Source organism: Hemicordylus capensis, chromosome 4, assembly GCF_027244095.1.
Source record: "Hemicordylus capensis ecotype Gifberg chromosome 4, rHemCap1.1.pri, whole genome shotgun sequence".
Taxonomy (NCBI): Eukaryota; Metazoa; Chordata; class Lepidosauria; order Squamata; family Cordylidae; genus Hemicordylus; species Hemicordylus capensis.
In genome coordinates this window covers 312,104,714-312,127,964 of record NC_069660.1, presented here as the reverse complement: position 1 = coordinate 312,127,964, position 23,251 = coordinate 312,104,714, and the positions used below count along the sequence as shown (strand labels likewise).

General features: G+C 45.6%; 1 protein-coding gene across 1 annotated transcript; it reads right to left on the bottom strand.

The window, feature by feature from the left end:
* Positions 1 to 5,552: 5,552 nt before the first annotated feature.
* LOC128323253 (proto-oncogene Mas-like) lies at positions 5,553 to 14,476 on the bottom strand. Its single transcript, XM_053245980.1, has 2 exons — positions 14,428 to 14,476; positions 5,553 to 6,412 (listed from the first exon to the last, which is right to left on the bottom strand). Exons 1-2 carry the CDS (start codon positions 14,474 to 14,476, stop codon positions 5,553 to 5,555), a joined length of 909 nt encoding a protein of 302 aa, XP_053101955.1.
* Positions 14,477 to 23,251: the final 8,775 nt, after the last annotated feature.

Genomic DNA, 23,251 nt, shown 5'->3' with positions numbered 1-23,251 from the left:
AGAGGTTCCTAATATTAGTCCTTTGCCAATTTGGATTTGAAAATTTGGATTTTGTCCGAAATTGCCCCAAACTGGCAAAAATTTGTAAAACTCAAAACTGATTTTTTTAAAAATTGGATCGGTAAGGTTGGAATTAATTCTAAAATATTGAAATTAATTTCATAAATACTTTTGCATTTTGGAATTAGCAAAATGGAATAGGATTTCTCCTCACAGAGGTGAGTGGGGAAATTTAAAAAATCACAAAAAATCAATAGTTGGTCCTAGTGTCTTGAAACTTGCCAGGGTTTGGGGGAAGCAGGTCAGGGCTCCTTGTATTGAATTCGATTAGAAGAGGTCAATCTACTTAGATTTGTTTAAAAAAAAAGTTTAAAATTGTGAAATCTGGCTTGTTTCAAGCCAGAACTTTAAAACTTCTGAACTGAAGATACCCCTGGGAACATCATTTCACTAGCATGTGGAGGAATCTGCCCTTTCTCTTCATGAAAAGAGGTAACATCATGCCCCATTTGCCCCCTTTTATATCTCCTAAATGCATGGGCATACAGTTATGAAATCTGACACACATGAAGTCCACATTAGAAGGACTCTGAGTAACCCCCCCCCCCCCCCCCGCAAAGCTATGGTTCAATCTCCTGACTTTTGATTAATTTTTGAAAAATTTCTTTTAAAATGGTCAAAATGGTGAAATTTGGCTTGTTTCAAGCCAGAACTTTACCAAAGTTTCTGGATCTGAAGCAAGAAAAAAATGTTTGAAATTGGGGGGGGGGTGGTTCCCATTGACCACTATGGGGGGAAATCCTAATTTGTTGGAAGTCAGAAATCCATTCCTCCTCCTCCTCCTCCTCCTCCTCCTCATCATCATCATCATCAAATGGCATTCATTCTCTAAATGCCTTCCTACAGACAGTAATGGGCTGGATGAGGGACAACAAATTGAAGCTGAATCCAAGCAAGATGGAGGTGCTCATTGTGGGGGATCGGAATTTAAGGGAATAGTTAGATCTTCCTGTGCTGGATGAAGATACACTCCCCCAAAAGGAACAGGTTGCAGCTTGGGAGTGCTTTTGTATCCAGGCCTCACCCTGGTATTTCAAGTGGAGGCTATGGCCAGGAGCGCCTTTCCATCAACTTCGGCTGATTCAACAGCTGCGCCCATTCCTCAAAGAGAACAATCTCAGAACAGTGGTGCATCAGCTGGTAACCTCCAGGCTTGACTATTGCAATGCACTCTACGTGGGGGTGCCTTTGTATGTAGTTTGGAAACTTCAGTTAGTTCAAAATGTGGCAGCCAGACAGCTGTGGCAGCTGGGGTAACCTGGAGATACTGTATTATGCCTGTTTTGAAACAGTTGCACTGGCTGCCGATATGTTTCTGGCCGAAATACCAAGTGCTTGTTATTACCTTTAAAGCCCTGAATGGTTTGGGTCCAGGCTGCCTTAGAGAGCGCCTTCTTTTGTATGATCCCCATCGCAAGCTGAGGTCATCTGGAGAGGTCTGTCTCCAGTTACCAACAGCACGTCTGGTAGAGACTCAGAGTTGGGCCTTCTCTGTAGCTGCTCCTGGCAGATATCCATAATTTAGGTTCGTTTTTGGTCTTTAAGAGAGCCCTGAAGACTTACTTGTTTGGTCTGGCCTTCCAAGGTTTTTAAATTGTTTTAAAGTATTTTAATTGGCTTCAAATGTTTCCTAATTCTTTCTTAATTTTTTAATATTGTTTTAAGCAGTGTGTTTTAAATCAAGGATCCTCAACGTTGGGCCCCAGATGTTCTTGTACTTCAACTCCCATAATCCCCAACCAAAGGCCACTGGGGCTGGGGATTATGGGAGCTGAAGTCCAAGAACATCTGGGGGCCCAACGTTGAGGATCTCTGTTTTAAATGGTGTTTGTTTGGGTTTTTTAAACTAGTTGTACACCGCCCAGAGCCTTTGGATGGGTCAGTCTAGAAATGTAATGAATAAATAAAATCATATCCCGCCTTCTATATGGAACTCCCATCCCCAACACAATAGCCTTTGGTCATTTTGTGACTTGCTTTGAAATCTTTGTATATAAATATTTGTCATCATAGTCATAGTCCAACAACATCCTTGTTGGGTAACCAGGGTTGGTAACTCCTTCTACTGGTAGCCAGTTTATTCATGACCATGTGTGCATTTTCTAGAGAAGGAGATCATTCCAAAAAGTTTGGAAGAGTCCATACCTGCTCCTTCTCCACTTGTGAGCATTGCTGCAATCCCGGTGCACCTCTCAGATATCTTTACATTCTGGCAGGGCATCTTCCAGCTGCCTTTGAATGCAACACTGGCACATACATGGCCTCTGTGTATGTGCGGCAGACATTTGCATGCCAGCATCATGCGTATGCCCAAGTAAGGGTGCTGCCCCACCCACGGACTTCAAGCTCATGAGCTGAGCCAGCCCATACACCAATGCACTCAAGGCCCCCCCCCACATGAGTCAATTCTCAGGTAAAAGATAGAACAGATCCCCCTAAACCTCCCCACCCTCATGACCTGGGGAGACTTTGATGAAAGACTTTCAAAGGACATCTAACAAACAACCCCTGTTTGTGGCAGCCTCTTGAAACTTGACAGAAGCGCCCTACCAAACCATTTGCTCCTCACCCAGAGAGGGGATGCCTTGCTCATGTTGGCTTTCCTGGTCATGAGGTGGCCACATGTAAGGGCATGCCTGCATGTGTGGACGGTGGAGAGACCAGGTTCCTTGACGTCCCTTTACACCCATTCAAAATTCTCAGGTCCGGAAGGGTGCTGTGCCATATGCAGATCTCCCAGTCCAGGGATTAGCAGGAGAGGGAACCCCAACTTCCAATGTCCCCCATATAGTGGGGCCACCATTTGGGGCCACAGGGAAGGATGAGCATCCCAGAGTGGGTGCACAGGCTGGCAGACAGGGAACACGGTTTGACAGCTATTTGGCAGCAGTCACCAAGACTGTGACAGCAGTTGCCAGAGTACCAGTCCCTGTGGCTTTCCTGTATAAGGCATCCAGGGTCCATGCAGAGACCTCAAGGTCTGCCACTCTTGTAAGAGAGTGGTCCATGGGAATAGAGTTCTTCAAAGTTCCCTCTTCTTTCTCCTCCCAGATGGCTCTTCTCATGAGTAAGCCTAGGGACCAACACCCCCAAGGGGCTGGGCCCCCCTTCCCCAACCTATATGTGAAAAGGATAGAACTTTGCTGCTCCAGGTTCTCTGTTTGGGGCTGCCTTTTAAACCCAACAATCGGACACCCCCCCACATGCCAAACATTCCCCTCCCAGCATTGTGATGGGGTGCCCCATTTATATTGCCACCTTGAGACTTTACACTTGTGAACATAGATAACTGTCGCTTGCTTCTTGGGGAACAAAGCACTTGGTGTCCATCCTCTCATCTCATCCCCTTTCCCTCCTGCTTGCCAGGAGGGGGTAGCAAGGGATGGAGTTGGTCAGGGGCATAGCTAGGGGAGAGGAGGCCCGTGTTCAGCACTCTCTCTGGCGGCCCCCCAGTGTGAGGGTGATAAATGCATAAAATAGGGAGGGGTGGACCTGGAGGGCCCTCAGGAGCTGGGGGCCCGTGTTTTTTGAACCCTTTCATTCAATTATAGCTACGCCCCTGGAGTTGGTATAGGGAATGCCCATTGAGAGGATGGGAAGGCTGGATAACTGAAAGGAGGGACGGGGCTTGTTCTGTGAGTGGTGGCCAGTGAGAAGCACTGAAGGCAGGCAGCATCCAAGTGTCTGGGAGGGTCTGCACCACCACCTCTATGATTGTAGTTTGGAAATTCTGGTTAATGCGGCACCCAGAGTCGGACGTAGTGTCTCAGTGGCCAAACCTCAGGTCTTGGCGGCAAACCTTTGTGCTAACCAAAGGATCAAACTGGTGTTTGCCAAGGCAAACCAGACACCACTCTTGGCCTGTAACTGTGGTTTCACATGTTCAAATATAATGGAGTTCCAACCTCGGCCATATTTAACTCTGGTTTGGCATTATGTGTGAACCCAGCTAGAGATAAACTGACAGCAACTCAAGCAGGCCTTTTGAATCTAAAGCCCAAATGACCCTTCACCATAACTAGACTGGCACATGTAACCCCTCTTCTACTTAAAAAACAAGGAGGGTTTCAAGTCTTTATTTATTTAGTTATTTATTATCACATTTATATACTGCCCAAACTTTTGTCTCTGGGCAGTTTGACAGTGTAGTTCCACCAGTGAATGCAGAGAAGGATAAACAAAAGAAATTCTTGCACTCAACTCAAAGGGTTAACAAACAGTATATTTCTATTCATTTACATTTATATTTCCAGTACACATGTATGTACCTATATATAGACAAATACTAGAGTTTGTTGGCAACAGTAGTGACCAGTTTCAAATGCAAATTCACAACAGAGCAGGTATAATAAAATAGGCATAAAATAGGGTCATATAGGCAACATGCGAGGGCTATGATTTGTTTATTTATTTATCTATTTAATTATTATCTATTATTTATTTATTTAGCACATTTTTATACCGCCCTAACCCAAGGAATAAATAATTATTTATTCGATTTCTGTACCGCCCTTCCAAAAATGGCCCAGGGCAGTTTACACAGAGAAACAATAAATAAATAAGATTTTTTAAAAATGGATCCCTGTCCCCAAGGGCTCACAATCTAAAAAGAAACACAAGATAGACACCAGCAACAGCCACTGGAGGTCCTGTGCTGGGCCAGGTGGATAGGGCCAGTTACTCTCCCCCTGCTAAATAAAGAGAATAGCCATGTTAAAAGGTGCCTCTTTGCCAAATTGGCAGGGGTAAATGATCTTAGAAGACAGTGCCTTAACAGTGTATGAGAAAGGGAAAGGAAACCAAACCCGAGCCCCTTTTCTTTAGGAGTGTCCCAAAAGTCACCCTGTTACAGTCCATAGCACTCTCCTAAGAAATCTTGAGAGCACTCACAACCAGAAAAAAAAGGCATGAAACAAACTTCTTAGGCCTGTCTAGGGCTTTGAAGTAGAGTTTGTGCACAAACTTGATTGCACAGAGAGAGAGAAATGATGATATAAGCAAGTGCATAAAGCAGAAAGCTGCAAAAGTCTCTTTTTTCCCCTCTTCAGGTCAGGAGCAACTTTTCCTCCAGCTGCTGCAACAGATTCCAGGAGCCTCTGGAACCTCTGAGCATGCTCCAGCAGTGATAAGGAGAGGGGAAGGAATTTCAGGACACCCTTTAACTGCCAACTGATGGCCCTCTGTTACTAACACTCACCAGTAATAATATTGATAACAATGGTGGGTGGTTACACAAACATCCCTCTTTTGCCTTTTATGGCAGTATCATAACAAGTGTTCCCTCTAATGTTTTCCAGCTGTGTGAGCAATTACTTTTGTTCTGGGTGGCAGTAACATATCAGTGTGCACACCCATACATTCAGAGTGGGGCTTTCCTGATTCAACCTAAGCAGGATCTAAAATTAACTGAGCGGAAAGCAAAATAATAATAATAAAAAAAATTCTTTGCGCATGCACATGTGCGCGCACCTTAGAGGGAACACAGATTATAACTAGATTTGATGGGAGGGTTCCTGTTCCTCTCTAGGGTCTTCCTCCTCCTTGAAAACCCTCTGGAGGATGACCTTCAAGCTCTCCCTACATCGGCTCCCTTTGTGTCTCCCTAACAGAAAATATATCACTGGATTAATACTGCTGTTTAAGGAGGCAGACATCAGGCCATATTCTAAGAGACACAGCTGTGTAGCATAAATAGCATCAATGATGAAAAGGGCATTTATTGGAAAAGAAAAAATAAGGAAGAAGAGGAGAGAAAGTAAGATGGCCCCGAAGACTCTTCCCCGCTTATGCTGTTGGGATTTTAAGTAGACTTTGATGAACAGGATCAGACTGGAGATAATCATGAGTGGGAGGCAAAGCAGGGCATTTATGACAAATGGGTGCAATAGGAAAAAATATTTAAAACCTACAGCCCTGACGAGGATGATGTGAACTCCACAGAGCAGGAAGGAGAGGACCCACAGGGTAGTGCACACAGTGGTGGAGCAGTATGGGGGTCGGTGGCATTGATGCCAGAGTGGGAAGAGGACAGCCACACACCTATCTATACTGATGGCAGTCAGTAGAAGTTGACCAGTGCTTTGCATCAACAGAAAGAGTCCCGTACATATATACCCAATGTATGATGGAAAATGAAGGTAAACGTCGTCATTCAATTCTGAAAGAATTAATATAACCATGTTAAGTAGAAAAATAAGGACTCCAAAGTCGGCAACCGACAAGTTCAGGATGTAGGTGGTGAAAGAATTCCTCTTAATGCAGAAGCCAAGAAGCCAGATGACGACTCCATTTGCCAGAAGCCCAAAAGCACAGATAATACAAATGGAGAAGTAAATAAAAGGACTTGAAGAATCTGTTTTTACAGTCAATATTGGATTTGAATCAGAAGTATTATAATGTAGGGTTCCAGTCCTATTGCATGTTTCATAACATTCCCGCTCAGCATCCAAAGGAGACTCAGATGCCAGTCGGAAATTCATCATTTTGCTTTGCCAGCCCCTTCTCTGGGCTTTCTATTGCTCTTCTTTCATAGGTATTTCTGCAAGGAGACAAAAGGCAAGACTGTTTGGCTATGGAGCTGAACAAATCATCCCACTGCACTGCAACAAATATGTATATTGCACTTTTCATCACATGTCCTCAAAGCAGTTTACATACAAAAATAAGTAATAATGGCCCCTTGTCCCAAAAGGGCTCGCAATCTAATAAGAAATTTTAGGCAGCCACCAGCATCAACCACCAGAGAGATACTGTGCTCTGGCTGGATGGGGACCATTGTTCTCCCCCTGCTAAATATAAGAAATCTACCACATTAAGAGGCGCCCCTTTGCTCAGTTAGCAAGGATAAGATTTTACCCCTAAAGATTTTTACTTGGTATGGCTGGCCTAACCTATGCTGTCCCCAGCATTTGAACACAGTAAGAGAAATATATGCCCTACCTAGCCTACCCATTTTAGGGTTGAGAGTGACCTTTTAGGCTGGTGGGCAAGGGATTAATTCGAGGGAACTATTTACAGTGATGTCAGGACAACCTTCACATTAGGACAGTGCTCAAGACAACTTTTGGCACTTCTTGCCACAGTAAAACTGCCTGCCTGGGAAAGCTCATACATAGAGAAGAGAGACACAAAAAGGCACTGGAGAAATTCACAGCAATTTCTTAAATAGACCCAGGAATTTGGTATTTCTGGTTTCTTTTAAATTCTTCTTCGTGCTCTGCAAAATCAATCAGTGGCTCCTTGGATGACTTCCAAGCCCATCTAGTTCCCACAGATATAGCCTTATTATTTTCTTAATTCAAGCAGACAGAATCAGTGATTCATACAGCTGCAAATGTTTATTTCTGGCGAATGCAATCTAGAGACTTCACTGCAACTGTGAAACTGTAGAGACTGCTTATTTTGTCTGCTTAGACGAGCCGAGTCACACCTACAAGCACTACAGGTTTGGCTGCTGCTGCAGGTCTTCTTCCTAAATGTTTTCTATATATGAATTTGAAATGCTATTTTTAACTCCTTGACATGACTCTGAGCTGGTTCTCACAATCATGAACTGGATAGGGCAAGCCTCTTACTCATCTTCAGGAGCTGTGTACACTCCCAATGTCCAGTGCTTGTAAAAAGCTAGATAGGAGGAGGGAAACATGATCATCTGTCAAGTGTTAGCAGGGTAGGATAACTCACCCTACCCAGATTTTGTCCCTAGCATTTGAACACAGTAAGAGAAATATATGCCCTACCCAACTGACGCCAGAGAGACGATCATGCTCCCTACCTCCTACCTAGGTTTTTACAAACAAGGAAAATTGGAAGCCTGCACAGCTTCTGAAGATGGTCCAACCCGCTTAAGGATCATGAGAACATGATCTCTGTTTTCTATAGAACTTTGGAAGAACTGCTAGCAATGCTAGCTTCATTCCACCTCCAAAGAATGTCAGGTCTGTTTGTTTGTTTGATGTCAAATTTCTAGTCCTTATAGAGTTCTTGGTTAAGATTTCCAGTGAGGCTTCCGTGCCTTGTTGATGTTCTTTTCCCTCTCATGACTAGAAAAACAGAATAAAGGATGCAAGCAAGCAAAATGACGGTGCTTAATCCAGCATTTCATGTGACATAAATCTGGGTTTCCTTCAAACATTTTTTAAAAATCATAAGTACATATATTCATACAAAAAGTAGATGTGGGGAAGCTTCTGCTTCCTCACATTGTACTGGCTCAGAACATAAATACAACTTTTCCCTAGAAAGATTGGAAATAGCTCTGCTTAATTTCCAAGCCAATCAAGTCATTTTGAAATTGCCCACCCACACTTCATCTCCCCTACCCTTTCAGCACAACTTACGTGTCCAGGGCAACAGCAAAGTGTATGGATCCCTTTTCTTTCACAATAATGCCAGGGAAAGAGCAATGGGCTCAGAATAAACTGAGACACCTTCTTATTTTTTAGAAAATACCCCAGCTGGCCAAGACCAGTTGTGTCTAGAGGGCATTTTCCCAGGACTAATCAGTCATTATATAACCATCTTCTAAAAGAACATACAGGATTGTCCAAAGGAACACAGCAATCCTCAAGAGAGAAAATAAGTGATTCTTTAAACTGTTCTTGCAAATATGCTCTTACAAGGACTGAAGAAACAAGAGTGGAAGAAGGGGGCTTGTGGTAAACAAGGACAGTCAAGAGGAAGGCAAGACTTCTGATGATTTCTGATAACTGCACTGTTGACATGAAGAGATAAAAGATGGCTGTTTCTGTTTGATAATTATCTGTTCCATAGCCTGATGCTAAGCCTGGAACCACCCACCCACCCACCACAAGAAAGTGGAGGAGATAAAGTCAGTGGAGAACTCAAATAATTGAAAAGAATATAGTGGCTGACATCCCGAGCAAGAGCACCAGCCTAATAGCACTTCCAGACTAACAGCACTGGTGCTCCAGGGAAGAGGCTATTTTTGAGAAGTTCCTCTTCCCCAGGAAACACTCTGTGCCACTTAGAATTATACCCTGTGGGCTATGGGTTTTCATTGCTTCCGTTGTTGTCTTTCCCCCCTTTCTGTAAACCACCATGAGCTGTTATCATGTGGCAGAATAAAATGCAACATATAATAAACAAATAAGCCGAGACTAAATCCAGGCAAGATGGAGGCTTTTATAGTCAGAAGAACTGATAACTTGGAAAAGGTCTTCATTTTATAGCTGCTTCCCTCATACACACAAGGAGGATATTCCCACGATCAGGAGAAATTGGGCTAGGGGACCCTAGCCCGATTTTTCCCTGACCGTGAGAACCACCGGGCTCGCGAGCCCAGTGGCCTCCAGGCAGTTAACCCGTCAAAGTAACCCTCCTCTTAAACCGGGTTTGTGGAGCGAGCACTCTGCAAACCCAGTTTTTAAAATCATGAGTAGCCGCGGTGCGGCTCCATGCCTCAACTACTCATGGGTAGACCCCCAACCGGGAGGCTGAAAAGCAACCTCGTGTCTTGGGGGTCTCTCCAGCATGCCCTCACGCAGGGCATGCTGGAGCTTCTAGGGGCCACACGGCCCCTGAACTCCCCAGCCCCAGCCAGCAATGTGATGGAGCCAGCAGATGTGTGGGCGGCCCCTGAACTCCCCAGCCCCGGCCGGCTCTTTGATGGAGCCAGCAGTCGTGTGAGATTGTCTGTTCATCTGTGGGGAGAGCGGGCTATGCTCTCTTCTTCTTCATTAATCTAATTGTGTGAAGAACCTCAAGTAAATCCTAAGTAGGTTTAACTAAAGGTTTATTCAGTAACAACTCCATTTTCTCCTTCTCCTTTCCCTTTCTAACTCTTCACCCATGGATCCCCACTGAGACAAATGCCCAAACAAACCACAAAAGATTACTGAATAGATTACAACAGTCTTTCAACTAGTAATTGATGGGGTTGTGCTCTGCTTGAAGGATCAGGTTCACAGACTGATCATTTTCTTGGATTCAGCTTCACACATGGATATCCAAGTGTTGGATATGGCTGTGGCATGGCTTTCTCTGGTGTAGGAACTTTAGCAAAACACTTTAATAATTAAGTCTGCAGCTGTAGCTTAGCATCGAGACTAAATTTGAGTCCTCTCCACCTGATTGCCAAAAGTAAAATTGGTTAACATTTAAGAACATAAGAACAGCCCGGCTGGATCAGGCCCAAGGCTCATCTAGTCCAGCATCCTGTTTCACACAGTGGCCCACCAGATGCCTCTGAGGAGCCCACAGGCAAGAGTTATGTGCATGCCCTCTCTCCTGCTGTTTCTCCCCTGCAACTGGTATTGAGAGGCATTGTGCCTCTGAACCTGGAGGTGACCTATATCCCTCTGACTAGTAGCCAATGATAGACCTCTGCTCCATAAAGTTATCCAAACCCCTCTTCAAGCCATCCAGGTTGTTGGCTGTTACCACATCTTGTGGCAGAGAATTCCACAAGTTGATTATGTATTGTGTGAAAAAAATACTTAGAATTAGTTTACTGGTCCTAAATTTACTGGCAATCAATTTCATGGGATGACCCCTGGTTCTAGTGTTATGTGAGAGGGAGAAGAATTTCTCTCTATCCACTTTCTCCACACCATGCATGATTTTATAGACCTCTATCATGTCTCCCCGCAGTCATCTTTTTCTAAACTAAAAAGCCCCAGGTGTTGTAGCCTTGCCTCATAAGAAAGGTGCTCCATGCCCCTGATCATCTTGGTTGCCCTCTTCTGCACCCTTTCCAGTTCTACAATGTCCTTTTTTAGATGTGGTGACCAGAATTCTTCGCAGTACTCCAGGTGTGGATGCACCATAGTTTTTGTATAAAGGCATTATAATATTGGTAGTTTTATTTTCAATCCCCTTCCTAATGACAACTTACTGTTGTCCACAAAGCTTGCTGCAAAATGTACACAAATTGAAGATCCTGCTGCTACATGTGGGTAGAAGAAATATTCTACTTCCTGCATCACGCAGGGGCTGAACTCTGTGCCCTACACAGCCCTCTCCACCTTTATGATTCTATGATTGTCTTTTCTTAATCAGTTTGCCAACATCATATGACAAGATGAAAATGTGTGTGTGTGTGTGTGTGTGTGTGTGTGTGTGTGTGTTTGCTGGCAGTCAAAATGGTTATCGGAGAACACAGAAAAAGAGGAATCCAATACTCTGTGTTCAAATATACCACTCTGGAGAAAAGTGAGTTCAAGTCATAAGAAAACGTAATTCACTCCATTACTCAGCATCATTACAACTGGAAATATATTTATTGTATAGGCTGCTGACCAAACATTTCTTTGTTCAGGAGATTACTAGTAATAGTCCTGGATGGCTGTGTTGGTATCTTTAGTGGGCACTAATGATTGGAAGATATGTAGAGATCTTTCTGGAATGTTCTGATGGAAAGCAAGTTCTGAATGGCAGCAAGTGGCACATAGGGGCCTTTCACACTATCATGCTCACAGGCAGGAGGATACATGGGTGGGGGGAAGGCGGGGTTAAGCCTATCTGCCCTGCAGACGATCCCGGACTGGGTCCCAGCTGCACCACCACACACACAATTGCCTTGATGGCACAGCATTCTGGAGGCCAGGGGAATCTCACAAAGCACCACATGACAAGCATGGTGCATTGGGGGATTTCCCCGGGGGACAGTGTTTTCCTCTAGGCCAGTGTTTCTCAATGTTTTTGGAGTCATGGACTGGTACATTATTCATGCGCAGTTTCCCGGACCAGCAGTTCATAAGGGGGTGCCTCCCTCACCCCCACCCCCAGGCACCCCCAACCCCCCAAAAAAACAATTTCTGGAAGTTCTCTGGAGCTCATTTCCAGGCAGCCTTCACTGCAAGGAACCGAAATGAACATTATCCATCAGAGGGCTAACTGGAAATGAACTTCAAAGAGCTCCTGTTGGCCCCCGCTGGTCCAAAATTGTTTTTCTGGGAGGTGATTTTTATTAGTGATGCCTCATGGACCGGTACCCAACACCTTGTGGACAGGCACCGGTTCACGGACCGGTGGCTGGGAAACACTGCTCTAGCCACCCATCTTAGTGTCAGTGTGGGTTGCAAACAACCCATGCTGACACACCATCCTAGAGCCTGAGTTAACAGAGAGTACTCGTTCCATTAAACCTGGCTAAAAGCCAGGCTTGGAAGCTGGGTTTGGAACTGCAGCAGCACCAGGATCCACATGGATACTGACAGTTCTCAAGTTGCATCTTTCTCTTTCTCTTTTTAACCTTTTAACTGTCCACCTCTGTGCGGTGGGAACAGGGGTGGCCACTCATGGGGAGACCAAGGTGGGGGAGGTGGCGGTGGCAAGAGCTCCTTCCCTGAGCTCGCCTGCCTCCCGAATGACAGATCAGCCCATTTTGGGCCTCTGCACAGCACACGCATGCACAGAGTCCCCAAATGGGCAGAAAATGGCCCGATCTGTCATTTGGAAGGCAGGCGAGCTCAGGGAACGAGCTCTTCCGGCTTCCCCTACTTTGGTCTCCCCTCGAGTGGCCGCCTTGGAGCCCACATCCCTGCCACTCAGTGGTGGATGGTTAAAAGTTAATAAAAAGAGAGTTTTAACTGGTGTGGTGGGCACAGGGCAGAGGTGGGGTGAGCACGGGGCAGCGGCATGGCTCTGGGGAGGCCCCCCAGAACATTTAGAGTACCCCCGGAGACAGGAGGCCATAAGCCAAATCCCCAATGTCCATGGCTAAATCTCTTTCCATGGTCTGCCCACCTTACTTCACCTTATATCCATGCTAGTGATGACCCTAGTTTTCCCAGCTCTGACACCGTCAGCCAAGAAAAGGTCCCCAGTACCATGAAATGACCCAATTTTTTAATTATTATAGCCGTTGGCCAGCCAAGAGATAAAAATCAGAATAACAAATATAACTAGTATACACAAATAGTAACTGATAATTACACGCAATAAAACATTATACAAGCATCCAGGATAGATTACTTTAAAAACAGTAAAACAGCTCCTAAAATTGAGACCTTAATCTCATAGCAATATAAAAAAAATTGGCCACCACTTTTGTGATCTCACTGCTTGTGTCCATAAGGCAATATTGTGTATAAAAAAGCTCACACCTCCCAGGAAATCTAACTAACAGGGGGGAAATACATTCTTCTCTGACACCTTGATACAAAGAACAAAATAACAGAACTTGGGTAACAGTTTCCAGGAGGTCAGAGCCACAGGGACAGAAAACCGTAGCTGAAGAATCCTTAGCGAACCTCCTTTCCAAAAGAGAGGAGGGCAGCACATTTAAGCGAGCCCGAGCAAACGCAACCCGAAACTTGGAGAAGTGAAGCGTTGTTAGATAATTTGCACCTCTGTCTCCCATAGAGGGGGAAATCCCAAAATGTAGGGGAGAGCAGGTCCTGTTAGATGAAATGACCCTACTCATCCTCCCTTATTGCCTCCTGTACATAAATGTTCCTCCCTGAGTGTGCCACTTCTATAGGAGCACACACAGTTGTGCACTGCAGCACCCTTTGGAAAGAAGAGATATCATGTAGTGTAGCTATGTTCACGGAGTGCTTACAACAGAGAGCAGTGGCACAGGCAGTGTTCTAGCCACCCGTATTCCCTTCTGTGGTATGTCAGTCGCTGTGTTTGTTTGAAGAACTTACACTCCATCTTTCTGGTGAAGGCACCGGCTATTCATAAAAGAGGCAATGAGAACATTAATGCAATCCTTAAAAAATAAAAATCAATCAAAGCAGCTAATGACAGCAAAAAGGAGTGAGAAAACAATAACAACTGAGCAATTGTGTGTGTGTGTTTTAAACCCATTGTTCAGTAACAGCTCTGTAAAGTAGGCACCAGGCAAACAGCTCTAGGCCTGGGGACAGTCATCCACCGCTAAGAGCTGCCAAAGATGGCCTTTCAAAAGGGCAGGTTCATACGAGAGCAGACAGTCCTTTGCATTATATATTCCTTTAACAAAAAACCTTGTGGCTTATTGTGCTGTGTTAAGGGCTCTCCATGTTTACTCACTCTCCAAAACACCAGGAAATTGCAGCTGTTAAGGGCCACATTTGACATTCAACAGGCATAGTTAATGTTAGATCTGAACTTGGCTGGTTGATCCTGGTTAAATCTTGGGTTTCTGCAGGGTGGACCTGGGACTGGCAAAAATGGTTCCCACTTTGTTCTGAGGCCTTGTCGCAACTTCTTCTGGACAAACACTCCTGCTATGCAAAAAGAAAGAGGTTCTTTCACTTACTCATCTGCAGCTGAACAAATGGCACAGAGCTAACATTATCTGCCTATCCACAGGCTTTTGTCATCTTTTGTCACACAGATGAGACCCACTTGAGCCCATTCTTACGGTCCCGTGAGGGGGCTTGAGGGTGGGCAGCGGGGAAGACTACAGGAGCTTACCTTTCTTGCAGACAATCCTCTTGCCAGCACAGATCACGTGGCTAGACATCCACTGCTGCCGCTGGCAGTGTGGAGGTGCAGGGGTTGAGATGCATCATCCTGGTCCCTGGAAATCCCACAAGGCACAGTGTGAGTGTGAGGAGATACCCCCAGTAAAAGGTGGGCACCTGTCAGTTTAACAGTGCCGGCTGAAAGCAGCCAGCACTGTATACTGTCAGGAAAATGTGGTTAAGGAAGCGCTTGCCTCGTTTAAGAGACAGGCACTGTAGGCTGGTTTGCTGCCGATTTGCCACTGGGAGCCAGTCGACCTAGCCCGGTCTTGGCTTCCCATGAAAACAGCCTCATGGTTTCAAAGTACAACTGTTGTGCAACAAATACTGTGCAACAGTTGTTGCTTTATGTGTGTTGTGCAATGAGTTGTGCAGCTTGCCAACATCAGCTAGCTCAAGGATGAGTCTTGTACAGAAGTTCCTTTCTTTGTGCAATACCCTCATGCTAGGCTAGCCCAGGGGTTCCCAACACATAGGTAGGGGTGTGTATGGACCAATTTTAGCATTTCGTTTAGAATTCAGTCTGAATTTGAACCGAACTGCTGGTCTGCAAACTGGTTTGGTTGAACTGACTGGCTGGTCCGGACAGTTCGATCAAACCAGTTCAAACCGATTTAAATCCGTTTGGCAGTTCAGAGGGGCTATGCTTGTAAAGGGGAACCTGGTGAGGATTCCACTTTACAAGCAAAGTGGAAGCCTGGCTTTAAAAGGTTTCTAAGGGGCAGTCAGGGGATGGATGGCGTGGCCATCTTTAAATGTAGTTGTAAGTTGCTTACAACCTATGGGCAGCCCACTGACCTGGCCTCAGTGGATGCACAATCAAACAGTTCATGCATACCCCTACCTGTGGGACTCCAGATGTTGCTGAACTGAGGATGATGAGAGTTGAAGTTCAGTAACATTTGGAGTACCACAGGTTAGGAACCTCTAGGCTGGCACAACAGCCTTACAGTAGAACAAAATTAGTCTGGAACACATGCTCCTGATGCAGTGGGACTCACCTATGCAATGTCCTTTTGCAAGCACAGTGTCCTACCACAAGTGCATTATTAGTCAGAATGTTAGCATCTTTTTTTGTCAACAAAGCTTATAGTTTGCAGTCCTATAGGTTACCAGGGGTTACTAGAATAATGGATCATTTCAGATGTACATGCCCTTGGTTCAGGTCCCAGTGCTCTGTTTGTGTGTGTGTTGTATGATGAGAAGTGCATATAATTTCATTTAATTAAAGGCGGGAGAACCATTTGATTTACAGGGATAGTTAAGGGTGTGGCAGCTCCAACTGAGCTATGAGTGAGAAAATTTGATGCCACACCGAAAACTATCTCTGCACACCAAATCTTGATTTTTGAAATGGATGGTCCCATGTGTGCTATACTCAATGTAAATGTGTTCAGAACAAAGAAAGTGAAAAATACTGCTTCGGCATCGCCAGGCATAATCAAGAGGCAAATATCAGTGCTTGGTTTTAAAACATGCCATAACTTTATTTAACACAAATGGGGAAATAGAGTAGGTCTGGTGGAAACACTGATAGTGCAGACAGAAAGGTTTTGAGAAGCCACAAAAGGTTGTGGAGACCTCAATGAAATAATATGATAGGACGCTGTTTTACCACTCCACCTAATACACAGGTACTCCCATGTCTGAATAATAAACCTCAATCTACCATTGGAATCACATAGTGGCCACATCCACACATATCACAGAACTGCCCACCGCTACGTTCTGCCCCCTCCAAGTAGACACCTGTCTGCATTGCAACATAACAGTGGGGACCCCTCTCTGCAGGAAGACTGCATGGAAATTGGCTGCATAGGCTTCCTTCTGGGATGGAGGACAGCCCCAACAGCCAATCACAGCTGGAGTAAGGGAGAAGCCTCGTCCCTCAACTCTGGATAGAGCTCTCTGCACTGTTCGGACATAAAGCTGGCAGCTTACAACCTCAGGTAGGAGCAGTGAAACCCACTACAAACTCTGGAAGAGGTCTTTCTCACCTTTTGATTGGAGATGCCAGAGATTGAACTGAGACTTTAAAAAAAAACCAACAACTGAAAAGCATATGCTCTGATACTGAACTATGGCCAGAGGTACACCTAAGTAATTTTGGAGCCGGGACCTAAAGACCTTTGGAGCCTCCTCCTACCATGCAAATTAATCATCATCATGCTCATCTGAGCAGCGACACCACCCAGGACAGACAAAAGAGGAATTGGAGGCCCCCAGGGGCTGTGAAGGCCATGAACTTCAGCCCAGAAGTCCTCTTGAAAATGAGTATCTTCAAGGTAAGAGTTTCACATACCTGTGAGACAGCGAGGCTATTCCCACAAGCAGCAAAAATTGGGCTAGGAGAGCCTAGCCCAATTTTTGCTGCTCGTGTAAACCACTGGGTTTGCAGGTGAGCCCGGTGGTTTAAAAGCAGCTAGCCCACTTAGGTAGCTCGCCTGTTAGCCCAGGTTAGCAGAGCGACTGCTCCGCTAACCCGGGTTAAAGGATCATGAGTTGCCGCGGTGAGGCTCTGCGCTTCAGCAACTCACGAGGAGGCCCCCAACCAGGAGGCTCGGGGGTCTCTCCAGCATGCCCTGTGCACTCGCACAGGGCATGCTGAAGCTTCAGGGGGCCATGCGGCCCCCAAACTCCCCAGCCCTGGCTGGCTCCATGATGGAGCCGGCAGTCATGTGGGCAGCTGCTGTAGCTGCTCGTCTGTGGGTGAGCGGGCTAAGCCCGCTCTCCCCGCAAACCCCCAGAGGCTCTTCTCACCAATCGTGAGAAAAGCCTCAATATGGTTCAACAATCTTCAAATATGGTGAATGGAAGGCAGCAGGGGCACATGATCCTGTGCTGGCATGTCAGGGAATGGGAAGACTTGGAAAGAAAATGTTGCATCTGCTTCCCTTGAGCCCGGTGTGTGTGTGTGGATACTTCAAGATGTCCGAGAGATCCCATCTACTCTTGGTCTTGGCTAAATCAGTTTGACAACCTCTCACGATAAAAACATGCTCTTTTCTTGGCTCGCAAGATAGTCAACAGCTGAACTTAGAAGAAGGATACTCTTGCTGTGTGAGTCTCCATGTCCTAAAAAGGCACTCTTGAGAAAAGTAGATATGACTTTTGTTCCCCCAGCCAGCCATTTATAGTTGCTTCATTACAGTAGTAGGCTATTAAGACAGCAAAAACAACCCTTCTCAGTATTTCCCTGATGATTAACCCTCCAGTGAGTGAAATAAGGGCCTTTAAAAAGTCATAATTTTAAACAGTGCTGAAAATGGTAGTGACGGAAATTTAGAGGCAAACTTGTGAAACTGCAGCACAGACTGGGGTGTGTGGCTAACTGCCTGGGGGTGGATTTAGGAACATAGGAAGCTGCCACATACTGAGTCAGACCATTGGTCTACCTAGCTCAGTATTCTTCACAGACTGGCAGCGGCTTCTCCAAGGTTGCAGGCAGGAATCTCTCCCAGCCCTATCTTGGAGATGCTGCCAGGGAGGGAACACGGAACCTTCTGCTCTTCCCAGAGAAGCTCCATCTCCTGAGGGGAATATCTTACAGTGCTCACACATCAAGTCTCCCATTCATATGCAACCAGGGCAGACCCTGCTTAGCCAAGGGGACAAGTTATGCTTGCTTCCACAAGATCAGCTCTCCTCTCAATGCAATGAATAGGAATTGCTCCCCAATCAGAAAAAGAACAGTATGTGACCTCAATTGCTGTGAAGAGATTTAGGGTACAGGGAGTCAAGGGAGTTCCCTCACATACAGGGAGGGAACCACAGTCCAGCTGAACGTGGTTCTTGAGGGGATCTTGGAGTCGAGTGCAAGTGTCTGGATAATCCGGTGAAAGCCAGGGTTCTCAACCACCTGAAAATGTTGGTTGTCAGTGGCCGTCATCTCCCCAATGAGGAGGAGGAGACATGGGTCCACATGACCAGGATGCTTCTTGCCCGACAACTGTATTCATCGCTTGACCAGCAACATGCCTTGATTCAAGGAAGCCTCCGCATGGCCCTGGTCAGTGCTAGTCGCAGGAATACTAGGCGCACTAGCACTGTCTTCTCACCCCCACCATGGAAGCAGCTACCCACCCACCCAACAAAAAGAAACATTGAATAAAATGCATTTACAAGCTGGTGGGGAAAAATGTGCTGGGGAATAGGTGAGAAAAAAGGAAGGGAGGGAGTAAAGAGGACAGTGGGGAAGCAACCACTGCACTGGAGGCAGGTTTAAAAAAGAAAAGCACCTCCTCTAGAAAAAACAAGGAACCTGCCCCCCCAAAAAACCAATGAAATATAATAACCGAGGCTGCTGAGCTGAGAACTCTTCAACTCAGCCCAGCATTAAAAGCAGCAGTTAGTCAGTAATAACAGGAAAAAAGGAAGTTTGTGTGTGTGTGTGGGGGGGGGGGTTTGAACCAGGGAAAGAGAGGGCCAAAGGGCCTGTGCCCCACCCCGGCTCCCTGGCAGTGGGCACAGAGCAGGAGAGACAGTAACTCACTCAGAGAACAAAAAATCCAGCAGCAGCAGCACAGACACACACATACTCAGCCAGGGGAAATTACTTTGGAGAAGAAGGAGTGGGGGGAAGACAAAAAAAAGGCAGAGAGAACTGGGGAGACCTCACCACCAGCAGCACAGAGGCAGGCAGGCACAAGAAGTCTGCAGCCAAACTCTCTGTCATCAGCCGCACCCAGCAACAGCAAGCAGCAGCAAGAGTTTTTTTTTTTTTTGGTAAGGCCAGGGTTTGCCTTTAAATAGAAGTTGAAACTCGCCCCCTTTGGAACCCACACCTTTGCCCTTCCCCCTGGCCAATAGGGTGCCAGTTCTCAAGGACTGGCACTACTGGAAAGCCTGTAAGAGAGACAGAGACATCTGGCCAATCTGGGAAGCAGGAGCTCAGCAAATGAAATCCAGCAAGACAAGTGACACAAAATCAAGTATAGGACCTAAAATGGAGACTCGAGCCTTCAAGCCTCTTTGAACCAGTTCGGACCGAACCAGGCTCAATTGGTTCCAACTCGGACTAGCTCCTGGCCTGTGGAAATCACTCCCGGCAGATATCAATGGTTTGGACTTGTTGTTGGCCTTCAAGAGAGCCCTAAATACTTACTTGTTTGGTCTGTCCTTCCAAGGTTTTTAAATTGGTTTGAAATGGCTCTGAACTGTTTTAAATTGGTTTTTATATTGTTTTAACCTGTTTGTTTTAAATGGTGTTTGTTTTTGTATATTACTTGTTGTACATCAAGAGGCAGTATAGATGAGGCAGTATAGAAAAGTAATAACTAACTAACTAACTAACTAACTAAATAAGCACCTTAGGCACTTTGGTTGAAAAGCTTGAAAAGCTCTCTGTGTGTGTGTGTGTGTGTGTGTGTGTGTGTGTATAGATAGATAGATAGATAGATAGATAGATAGATAGATAGATAGTGCTAGGAAACACCAATGGGAGGGATGGTGGCCCTCTCCCACTTGCAGGCTTCCCTGATTGATTGATTGATTGACTGATTGATTGATTGATTGATATACCGCCCATCCTAAAATGGCTCACATACACCTGGTTGGACACTGCCTGATGCAGGATGTTGGACTGGATTCCAAAGCACTCATAACAGCTTTTTAAAAAAATCTTTAAATTCCAATGAACCATTCTGAACCATTGTCATAAACGTTCTCTTGCAATCAAGGAAGGCCAGACCATATGGGCCAGTCTATGCTGTTCAGTCCCCACTTGTCATCAATTCATGGAGGATAGGGCTATCAATGGTCACTAGTTTGGACAGCTGTATATTTTGATCAAGATCAGAGGGGGCATGCCCCTGAATATGGCTGTGTTAATGAAATAAAAGTTATCATCAAATTTTGCCTGTGAACAAACTGAAGAGAGATGTGGGTTTTCCATCACAGGCAAAATATGTAAATGTGCTGAGGGCTCTTAAAATAATTTTCATAGGATGTTGTAGGTTTCTCTCTGTGAAATATATTCTGCCTTTGCCTTTCAAAATGTATGGAAAATTCCATTAAGATGGAAACTGAATCCTTCACAAAACCAAAACATGTCAGGGTCAGTTTATAAGAGATGGATGGATAGATAGATAGATCCCTTAGATGCAAATGTGGAAATTAAAAGACAATGGAAAATGAACACCAGGGTTGTTCTCATGATCACAAATTCTTGGGTAGTAGGAGGTTAACACAGAAATCCGAGGCACTGGGAAGAGTCCTCCCAACCCAGTAGTTCTGAACCTGGGTACCCCAGATCCACTACCTAGGTTAAGAGTGAGGTAGGACACAAAGAGAACCATCCTACCTTTTCCTCTGGACCATCTGCAGCACTGGCACATTTTAAGCTGTTCCCGGGCTGATTTACCAAAGTGTTCTATGGAAAGCAGGGCCAGGGAGAGGAGAGCTGAGGGCTGACTCGCCGCTGCTCCCACAATGCACTGTGGAATATGTGGAGGCCCCAGCTCTTGATTCCAGCAGTTCAGATTGCCACTGTGTTGTTTGTGTGGGCGTGCAAGCTGCAGAGCCCAAGGAGGCTCTGGTCATCTGGGAGGCATGAGAGAAGAGTGCCTTCCCTCCAACCTACCCTCATATGGCCATGAGAACAAGACCGTTATCTGGTGTATGTCAAACATTTTTGTTTGCCCTCCCCTTCCCATTGGTGGCCTTCTTGCCAAGGGAAAATCTTGCTTTCCACAAAATGCTTATTATTAACAACAACTCTTCACACAAGGAGGCGCTTCACACAAGCAGTTGAAGTGCCAGAATGGATTTAGCAGGGAGAGTGGGCTTGACCCACTCACCCCGCACATGAGCAGGCTGTTTGCACACGAGCAGGAAGTTCCATCATGGAGCCGGTTGGGGTGGCAGGGATCTGGGAACTCCCAGCCCCCGGAAGTCCCAACATGCCCCGCAAGTCCGTGGGGCATTCTGGAGAACCCTCTGAAGCTGGGAGGCTTGTTGTAGCCTCCTGATCAGGGACTACTCATGAGTCGCCATGGCATGCAGCCGTGCTGTGGTGGCACACAATCAGAAATCGTGCTCTCTGCAATCTTTTAAGTGATTGTGTCCTCGTTTAAGACACAATCGTGCACTCCGCTAACCTCATTTAAGGTGGGGCATTTAAACGGGCTGACCTCCAAGAGCCGTGTGGCTCCTATTGCAGCACACGACCAGCTGAAACCGGGCTGGGCTCCCTTAGCCCAGTTTTGTCTGGTCATCAGAACAGTCTCTGGATGAATCATTGTCTACAACACACATTATGACAAAGAAGCAATTAATGGTACAATTATTGTATCTCTCAGCACAATTAGACATCCTGTCCCTCTACTATATGTATGACAGAAATACTCGGGGGCAGCCAAAAGCACTGCAGTGCCGAAGGCAAGGTGCCAAATGCCCCAAACATGGGGTGATCCCCCTTTCAAAACAGGCCCTTGCCACTGGAGGCATGCTGTGCTGGGGTTGGGCAAGGCCAGTTGCTCTCCCCCTGCTAAGAAGAATAGAATTGCCACTTTAAAAGGTGTCTCTTTGCTCATTTAACAGGGGTCCAGACTTTCACTGAATTATGGCGCAATGAACAAGCTATCTTTTTAAAGTTCCCTGCATGCCAATCGGTGTCAGATTTCCATGAAAAATTAACATACCTCCCAACATGTCCCTATTTTCCCATTCACCTGAATGGGGAAGTAGGGACATCTTGGCAGGTGTGAAATTACTTAGGAAACAGAAAGTGCTTCAGTGCTGGGGATATAAATTCAGTGTTCTAAACACATACACTCTTCTGGACCTCAACTAGCAATGAGTGAAGGGAAAGGACATGGTTATCATGTCATACAGAAGGAATGCTTGCAAATTGCAAGCCCCTTTTACTAGTATATTTTAGATATATATTTTAATAGTATATTTTAGATATATATTTTAATAGTATATTTTAGATATATATTTTAATAGTATATTTAAGAATAAATATGTGGGATCCAAGTAGAAGAAGGATCCAAACACCTGTAAAGCTACTTACTAATAAAACTTAGGAATTGCCACTGGATTTTGCCTAATGCAAATTTCAAGCTAAGTAGTTCGTTCTAGTGAAGTAAAAGATCCTGGTTGTTCAGCTTTATTTTAATTTGTGGTGTATGTTAGGGGTGTGCAAACAGGTTTGAATCTGAATCGGTTTGATTCGACCTCGGACTGAATACCTCCCCTCCCAGTTTGGGGGTCCATCGAGCCTTATTTTAAAATTTTCTTTTTAATATAAACTTAACCCCTCCGGGGTGGGGGTGTCTCCAATGTGACAGGTGTGGTGGTCCACAGAGGTTCCCTCTCCCACCGTCAGCCTTCTTTCCTTAAAAAATGGCCCCATTTGGCCATTTTTCAGCACATTCAGGCCTTTCCCCCAGCATGGCTGCCATTTTGGAGGCTGCCACAATGGACCTCTGCATGGCCTGACCCAGGCCTGAATGGGGCCATTTCTGAAAGAGAGGATGATGGTGAGGGGAAGAAAAGCCCCATGGACCAGCCCCCACTGCCTTGGAGACCAACCCCCACTGCTTTGGAGAACCTCCCCCCCAGAGGGAGTAAATTAAAAAAAATGTTTTACAAAAATTTTGTTTGTGAACCCCCCCCTGGACCAAACTGAACTGGGGAGTGGGGGGTGGTGCCAGACCGAACTGACCCGGTCTGGTCCAGATCCAGTTCGAACTTGAACCAAACCGGACCAGACAGTTCTGTGCACACCCCTAGTTTATGTGGGTTCCTTTTGACTCCTGACCATGCTTTGT